Source organism: Tupaia chinensis, unplaced genomic scaffold (genome assembly GCF_000334495.1).
Source record: "Tupaia chinensis unplaced genomic scaffold, TupChi_1.0 Scaffold000695_1, whole genome shotgun sequence".
Taxonomy (NCBI): Eukaryota; Metazoa; Chordata; class Mammalia; order Scandentia; family Tupaiidae; genus Tupaia; species Tupaia belangeri.
In genome coordinates, this window is record NW_006160218.1 from 653,340 (window position 1) to 662,113 (window position 8,774).

Genomic DNA, 8,774 nt, shown 5'->3' on the forward strand with positions numbered 1-8,774 from the left:
GACCTGTTATGGGGCCGGCCCCCCGGCCTGCTGCTCCGGCTGCTGGCTGTGCTCCAGGCACCTGGTGGGGACCGCATCTCCGTTTTACTTGGAAGTCTCCTGTAGCCTGTGTGTCCCTGAGCCCTGCACAGCCCCACTGCCGTCCCACTGCCATTTAGGGTGCCAGCGTTTTTGGTGTCTTGTGTCTTTATTGGGAAGGTTTAGAGTCGTCTGGCTCAGCTGTCACCCCACCCCCCCACCCCCAGCGCTGGTGCAGCCTCCCCCCCCCACAGCATCCCTTCCCAGGGTTGCTCCCAAATGGACGTGTGGGGACTCCAGCTGGGTGGTTTCCAGATAGTTTGTGCAGCTGGGGGTCCTGCCGTAGAAGAATCCGGCCCAGTGCGTGCTGCCATTGGGTGAGGCGTGAGTGCACGCACACGGAGTGGCATCTGGACTGCAGCCATGTGGCACGCGTGTGCGAGAGCCCGTGTGCAGGTGCACCGCCGTTTCCCCAACACCTGTTTCCTCTTGTTTAGATCTGGGCCCCCTCTGAAGGCAGGCAAGACCCGGACCTTCTACGGCCTGCACCAGGTATGGGATGGCCGTGCGTGGGGTGGGCCCCGGGAGCACCTGCTGTGTGCCCAGGCTGTGGCTGCCTGGGCGTGCTGAGCACCAGCGTCACGAGGCTGTCCCGGCAGGCTGTGAGGAGGCAGTTGCTGTCCTGCATCTCTGGCACGCCTCTAGCCGAAGCCTCTCTCTGTTCACTCCTGGCCCTGTCTTACGTAGCATTCTCTGCGGGATCAGCCTGGCCCTGTCTTACGTAGCATTCTTTGCGGGATCGGCCTTACTCTGCATTTTAAACCCACCAGCTATAAAACGTTACAAGACACAGGGCTTAAAAAATTACCGCATCCACTTTCTCAGCGCCCTAGGTCTGCGCTGAGGTGGAAGTAGCTGTGAGTCTGTCCCCTCGTGCCCTTCCCTCGCTGCAGACAGTGTTTGGGGAAGGCCAGGGGTTGATGTGTGTTTGTGGGCAGGACTTCCCCAGCGTGGTGCTAGTCGGCCTGGGCCAGAAGGCAGCCGGAGTGGATGAGCTGGAGAACTGGCATGAGGGCAAGGAGAACATCCGGGCTGCTGTTGCAGGTTAGTTTTCGCTTCCTGTTGGGCAGTGATACAGACCCTCAGGAGCTCAGGGCTCCCTCTGCGAGGCTGAGGCTCCCCCTGCCCTTGCCCCTCCGCTCTGCCGCGCTCACACAGGCCTTCGGCGGAGTCCCTGGCTGTGAGCTTCTTTACCCGCGAGTGCGGCTGTGCCCTTGTTGCCCTCAGCGCTGCGGCGGTGCATTACGGAGGCCGTGGTGTGTGGCTCTCCTCTGTTTTGTGATGCACCGTGGTGTGGATGCCTTAGATCATGTGGATCTGTACACCAGAGGCCGTGCAGGCAGCGTGGCGTGCTCCTCCCGCAGGTGATCCCGCGGGAGGTTTGCCAGCTTGAGGCGGGTGCTCTGAGGCACCGCGGAGCTGGGCGAGCAGCAGGATAGACCTTTGCCCGGCACTGTGATTGAAGGCGCTCTGACAGCGTCCCTGAGGCGGGGCGGCGGCTTGGTTCTCCGTCCTGTGCACACATGTGGCTGCTTGTTACACTCCCTCTCAAAGTTCGAGCTACGCGATTATTTCATCACTTTACTGGGCATTTTGCTGACCTGCTCTATAAAATGCTGAGTTAATAGTGGACTTTGCTCAGATCCTGGGAAGGACTCACCGTCATCATTTCTCGGTCGTTTTTATCCTGGGAAACTTTTGGAGGTTGAGAAGCCTCATCAGGAAACCGTGGTGTTCACAGTGAGGCTGGTCACGACTGGCACTTCCCGAGCTGGCTGTCTGGCCTGTGCCCACTCCCAGGCACGAGGCACAGCCATGCCTTCTGCTCCCAGAAGAGCAAATGGAGGCCGACCAGTCGGGGGCCAGCGGGGTGCGGCCACCTGTGTCGGTGCAGGGCACGCCACCCTGCCTCTGCCACCCCGCCTCTGCCACCCCGCCCTCTGGCTGGTCCTGCTCTGTCTTCCTGCCCTGTGGAAGGGGGTGCAGCCCTGTCCTCTGGCCGACCTCCGCCCTCTGCCCCGTGGATGTGGGGTGTAGCCATGCCCTCTGCTGATCCCACTCTGCCCCGTGGGCGTGGGGTGCAGCATGCCGTCTGGCTGACCTCCCTCCCTCCGTCCCGTGGAAGCGGGGTGCAGGCAGGCCCAGGAGCTGGAGCTGCCGTCTGTGGAGGTGGACCCCTGCGGAGATGCCCAGGCGGCTGCGGAGGGAGCTGTGCTTGGCCTCTATGAGTACGACGACCTGAAGCAGAAGAAGAAGGCGGCCGTGTCGGCGGAGCTCCACGGAAGGTGAGGGGGCGGCTGGGGAGCTCCACGGAAGGTGACGGGGCGGCCCTGGTGTGAGGACCGGGTCGTGGGACGCTGCCCTGGGTTTCGTGCCATGGTTTGTCTCCTTCCTGCTGCTGCAGCCCCGGCAGTGGGTGGCGACTGCACCTCCTGTCCCAGCTCCGGCCGAGTCCTGGGTGCCCACTAGGTCCAGGAGGGTCTCCCCACGTCTCCCGAGCCCACGTGCCCACTAGGTCCAGGAGGCCACATAGGAGCTGGCTCCTGCAGAGGGGAGGAAGCATGTGACAGCGTAGCCAGCAAGGTCTATCCTGGCTGGTTCCAGCAGCGCGGCAGCTGCAGGCTCAGCCCAGGGCTCGGGCCTCCCACGTGGCTGACTCGTCGGCCTGAGGTCCAGGCAAGGTCGTGGCTGGTGGGATTGTCCCAGGCCACTGCCTGGGTGGGGACTTTGGAGACTGGATCGTCCCAGCCTGCAGTGTAGGCGAGGCCTCGGCTGTGTCCCAGCCCTCCCTCGATTCTGGGGGACGGGTGCCTGCCTGCTTTGCGAAGGGAAAGGTGCCAGGGAGCACGGCGAGGCCGAGGCCCAGCCTGGTGGGGCACCGTGAGACCCCTGTCCCCTCAGGCGGCCTGGTCAGCGCCTGCAGTCTCTCTTGCCTCACGTCCTTGGTTAGTGGAGTTGCGAGCTGAGTCAGGCTTTTAGGCGACTCATCTAGTCATGGCCCGTGGGAACCCCGGGAACTGCTGGCTGCTCCTTGTCTGCCTAGTGGGGCCGCGTCGACCCCGCTGTGCACAGGGCTGGGATGGTGGCCCGATCCCGCCTCTGAGGCTGAGCTCGCCCTCCGGGGAGTGGACCCGGGAGCCACGACCTGACCGTTGCGTGTCAGAACTGCCTGGCGCCAGCGGGCCGCACTTCCCAGGAGCCTCTTCACGGGCCCAGGTGGAGCAGAGCTCAGACCCCCACAGCAGCCGCTCCACATGGGGCTCTGCAGAGAGACATCCCCAGGCCTCACCTGCACGGGCTGTTCCTGTCCCCCCTCACTGCAGCCCGGGGTGTCCGCCTCCCTCTGGAGCCCCGTTTTCTGATGGCTCGCTGGCTGGATTTGAGGATGCGAAGCCCTTCCAGCTTCGCGGCGGTCGGCCAGCGTGCTGAGAGGCCACCTGGCAGTGACCCAGTGTTCTCTGTGCCCAGTGGAGACCAGGAGGCTTGGAAGAGAGGGGTTCTCTTTGCTTCGGGGCAGAACTTGGCCCGCCAGCTGATGGAGACGCCAGCCAACGAGATGACACCCACCAGGTTTGCGGAAATCATCGAGAAGCACCTCAGGACTGCTAGCAGTAAGACGGAGGTCCACATCAGGTACGCAGGCCTCCCGCACTCGCTGGGCGTCCAGGAGGGGCCTGGGCCTCCAGGCCGGCTCCCTCACCTTCCAGAGGAGTTGCTGGAGACTGGAGGGAGGTGACCCAGCAGAGGCCGCGTGGGCTGGGGCAGGGCTCTGTTCAAGTGTCTTTCTAACCTTTCCTCGCCTTCTGAGAGGATGCGTACCTTCCCGCTGCAGTGTGTGTATTTGCGTGTATGCGTGTGTGTGCATGTGTGTGCATGTGAGTGTAAGCTTTATTGAGGCATAATTCCCATGCCACATGGTGCACCCAGGCGGTGTTTTCCCCTGGGGGGCAGGGAGCATTTTTGTATGCAAATGCTCTCAGGGCCATCCCTAGCGAAGCTCACAGAAGCACATTTCTGCGTGGTCTGAGGTCCCTGTGCTTTTTCAGATGAGGCTCTCCACACCTTTGGAGGTTGACCTTGGAGGTTGACTGGCACTTGCCCTCCCTGAGGGTGTGCTCAGTGTGGAAGCTGTTTCTTGGAGAACTTCCTTTACCAGAAGTCCTCGGTGGCCCTCACTACGCGGAGACTTCCCCTTTTTTGGAGACTTCCCCTTTTTCCGGAAAGCCGGCTGGACGGGTCAGGGACAGGGTCATCTGCAGAACACTTGGTGCCTGGGCCGGGCTTCCAGCAGGGGCATCGCCTCTGACTCCATGGCCACCTAGGCTCCGCTCTGCGAGGACCGTGGCCAGGCTGTCCCAGGTCCCGAGTGCAGAGCTGCTAGGGCGCTGTGACAGCCAGTCCAGATGTCACCACACATCCTGACACTCAGGCCTGGCTGGGAACAGGGCCCGTGTGGTGGGTCCTGTCCTCGAGGAGGGCCAGAGTGTGATGGGGAATCTAAGCAGAGCCGTGTTCTGGTGAGGAGGCAGGAGTGCAGAGGGTCCTGGGGAGCGGCTGGGCAGAACCTGTGGGTGGGATGGGGCTCATTAAACTGAGCTGTCTCCCAGAAGGGCAGGGCTGGAAGGAAGCACCAGGTGCTGAGTATGAGATTAAAATGCCCACACCCTGTAGCTTTGTTTCTTTTGAAGAGACCTTGTTTTTTTTTAATTGCCCTATTTTGCATCTTTATAGTGCTTTCCCTCTGCAGCGTGGTCATCCCCCTCCAGGTGGAGTCCTAGTTTATTGGCTGCAGCAGGTGCGGGGTGGGGTGGGGGGCGTGGCTGCGCACCTGTCTGTGGGAGGGTAGAGTTTCGCCCTTTATGCCCCGCCTGGACAGAAGGGCAGTGTGGCATCAGGTTTCCAGTCCACACTGAGCGCTCTCTGATTGGTACCCACAATGCTCCTGCGTCATTTTTTCTTTCTTTTTGAGAGATTTTTGCTATAAGGCGTGTGCACTTGCCAGAGAGACAGAGACAAAAAGAGAGAAAAAGAGAGAAATCACTCCCTAGGGGAATGGCCATGCTGCAATCTCTTCTCCTCCATTCTCCTCTGGGGATTTTGGACATGTATGCACAAGTTTCAAGCCTCCAGGTCTGGGACTCGAACTGGGTTTGGCATGTGGGAGTCTAGCGACGTAACCGTTGTACCATCTGCTGGTGCCATGCTCCCGTGCTTATTAAGAAAGAAAAAATTAGTTTTCTTGCTTCAATTAAAGATGTCCCAAACTGCAAATGAAACTGAGAAATAATGTGAACATTGAAAGGATACAATTCCAACTTCCTAAAATAGTGAAGGAAAGTATTTTATTCTGGTCAGTGGAGTATAGCTGTGTTGACTTTTTTTTGGGTCATCTTTAGAAATACCAAAAATAGGGACCAGCAGATAGCGTAATGGCTACGTCGCTGGACTCCCACGTAGTTGACCATAGTTTGAGTCCCAGACCTGGTGGCTTAAACTCATGCCAGGTGCATGTGTGTGCGTGCCCAAGGTCCCAAGAGGAGAATGGAGGAGAAGGGATTGTGGCGTGGCCATCCCCCCTGGGGGGTGATTTCTCGCTTTCTGTGTCACTGTCTCTTTCTGGTGAGCGCACGTGCCCTACAGCAAACCCCCCCCAAAAAAGATACCAAAAATAGAGAAAGGGACCCCTTAACTATCTGTAAGCGCTCCTTAAGGTCTCAGAGCTTTGCTCACTTCATCTTTAGATTAACGATTTATTCACTGTGCGCTCTTACCTGACATTGCATTAGGACCACACACAGTCTCTTCCTCGTCCTGTGACCTGTTGGCGGTGGCATTAGTCAGCCTCTCTTATGGATGAGGACGAGCTCTGAATCGTGTGACTTGCCCAGAACAGACGCGACCCCTGACCCCGACGTGTGCGTGCCGTCGGAGCGTGTATTTCTTACACGCCGATGAACTTCTCAGTTATTTTGAAATAAAGGAACCAGCGTGTGTGCGTGCATGCCTGCGTGTGCACATGTGCATGCGTACACATACGTGTACATATGCATTTATATCCCCCCTTTCTGCCCCGTAGACCCAAGTCTTGGATCGAAGAACAGGGAATGGGCTCATTCCTCAGTGTGGCCAAAGGGTCTGACGAGCCCCCGGTCTTCCTGGAAATCCACTACAAGGGCAGCCCCAAGGCCGAGGAGCCGCCGCTGGTGTTCGTGGGGAAGGGGATCACCTTCGACAGGTACCGTGGCCCAGTGGGGAGGCAGGCAGGAAGTGCAGAGCGTGCCCCGGCGGGGAGGCCACGGCTCAGCCCCTCTCCATCCACATGTGCCCGTGTTTCCAAGCTGCCGAGTCTGGACACTAACTGTGCAGTTGACCGTGCAGGGTCCAGCTGCCTTAGTCACCGCACCGCCACTGGCCCACCTACCGAATATTTGTTCTTTTTAAAACGTGACCTTGGGGGTCAGCAAGGGGTGTGGTTAAGGCGCTGGAGTCCTACATGGCTGACTGCAGCTTGAACCCTGGACCCAGTGGCTGGAAAATCACGCCAAGCGTGTGTGCGTGTGTGCGTGCGTGCCCAAGATCTGCAGGGGAGAAGGGAGGGGAAGGGACTGGCCTGGCCATCCCCCGGGGGTCTCACTTTCCCTCCCCGGTGAGCACCTCCCCTGCGGCGGAAACGGACTTGAAACAAGGTGGCCGTGGAGGTCTTGGCCGCTGACCTGTCTGTCCTTCGGCCCCAGCGGCGGCATCTCCATCAAGCCCTCCGCGAACATGGACCTCATGAGGGCCGACATGGGCGGGGCGGCCACCGTGTGCTCAGCCATCGTGTCTGCCGCGAAGCTCCACCTGCCCGTTAATGTCATCGGTGAGCGGGGCCGGCTGGGGCCACAGAGCTCTGGGTGGCAGGGCCGGTCTGGGAAGAGGGAGGGACTCTTGTGCACGCAGAAGCTGCTGCGCTGAGGTTGGGGCTCCCGGTCTGAGCGAGCGTCGCAGCCAGCAGGCGCTGACAGAGCAGAACGGCCCCTCTCGCTTCGCAGAGAGGTTGGCGGCCATGGGCCCTAAGGCTGAGCTTGCGGTTTGTCCAGTGGGACGCCCCGGGGTTGGGCTCCTTCACCTGCTGCCTCGTGGGATGTAGCAGGCCGAGGGCCCGAGGCCCAGACAGTGCCTGGGACAGGGAATGCTCCGAGTACCACGGGGCGCAGCTCCGAGCCGACCGCAGCTCTGGCGCCGTCTTCTGAGGGGTAGAGACCAGGCTCGGCCCCTCGCCTGTCTCACGTCCGTGGCACGGGGAGGTAGAACCGGGCCCCACCCCGTTATCAGCCCGCCATAGTAGTTCTTTCTGTCAGTGTGATGTCACCCTGAGTACTGAGCATGTGTCCTGACGTGTCCCACGTGACTCAGGACCTAATCCAGCGCCACTTGATTTGTTCCTACAGTCTCCATCTGGGAGCCACCAGGGGTCAGGCATTGTCCCTTAGTGTCGGTTAACCTAGCGCGCTGGTCCCGCCCTGTTCTTCCTGACCTTGGTGGCTTTGCGGGGTCCAGGCCTGCCTCGTGGGGTCCACAGTTGGTCTCTTGGGCTGGCAGGAAAGCCATGACACATGGTTGATAGGAAAGCGTGGCATGCCTTCCTGACGGCCTCCTGTGACCTTGAGCAGAGTCTGCTTAGGCTGGTGAGAAGGCCGCGTGGGTGCCGGGAACCCGTGTCTGGCCGAGATGGCACTGGTGGCGGTGGCTGTCCCGTGTGCCCCACGCCCCTCATGTGTACTCTCCCAACAGGTTTGGCTCCACTCTGTGAGAACATGCCGAGTGGCAAGGCCAACAAGCCCGGGGACGTCGTGCGGGCCAGGAACGGGAAGACCATTCAGGTCCGTAAGGGGAGGGCGTGGCACTCCCACCTGGCTCTTCCCGTGGGAGCCCGTGGCCCCAATTCCACGGCTCGAATGGGGGGGAAGGCTGCGCTGGGTAGGGGGCGGCACCCAGGGGCCCCTAACACCGAGTTTGTGTGTGTTCATGCTGAGTAATTTTCACGCAAGGCGAAAAGCATTTCTCTGGGGACTTCCGGAACGTCCCCACTCGGTGCACACACACAGCTTTCGCAGCAGGCCTGTGAGCTCGGCAGTGCAGAGAACGTGGGCCGTCTCCTGGGTGCACGCCGTCTGTGCTGTGGTGGGGTGCAGGAGGGCTCTGCCCTGGGGGTGGCACCTGTGTGCCTGTGTGCGCACGAGCCCCTAGCCCGGGGCTGCTGGTGCACAGAGCCCCTGGGTGGGGTCCCAGCTGCCACGTCCTTCAGCTCCCAGTTCCCAGCCGTCCCCCATCACCGGTGCCGGGCTGGTAATTAACCCTGCTCTTCATTACACCTCGGCCCCGCTCTTCTCATTTTTAATATTTCTTCACATTTTACATAAAGTCTCCATCATGACGTATACAATATATATGTTTTTTCAACAGAGCACTTTTCTGTTAGGCGTCTTCCCCTGCACCTCACGTCCACCCCGTCCGCCTGTCCCGCTGCTCCCCTCCCTCACTCTACCTGCCCTCGTCCTCTCTCCCTTCCCAGTGTCACATTCCTCAGTGTCTGCGTGGGGTGCGGGGACGTGTGCAGGCCGAGCGGGGACGTGCAGTGTGTGTCTGCGTGGGGTGCGGGGGCGTGTGCAGGCCGAGCGGGGACGTGCAGTGTGTGTCTGCTTGGGTGCGGGGCG

The 8,774-nt window shown here is 60.6% G+C and overlaps 1 protein-coding gene across 1 annotated transcript in view; it reads left to right on the top strand.

The window, feature by feature from the left end:
• The window catches only part of LAP3 (leucine aminopeptidase 3), a gene marked incomplete at its 5' end in the record, with an annotated part of 16,012 nt that overhangs the window by 1,259 nt on the left and 5,979 nt on the right, over window positions 1–8,774 (top strand). The window contains 7 exon segments of the mRNA XM_014592460.2: window positions 516–570; window positions 1,017–1,122; window positions 2,204–2,363; window positions 3,547–3,711; window positions 6,155–6,313; window positions 6,813–6,937; window positions 7,852–7,940. Coding sequence (XP_014447946.1) covers window positions 516–570; window positions 1,017–1,122; window positions 2,204–2,363; window positions 3,547–3,711; window positions 6,155–6,313; window positions 6,813–6,937; window positions 7,852–7,940 — 859 coding nt within the window.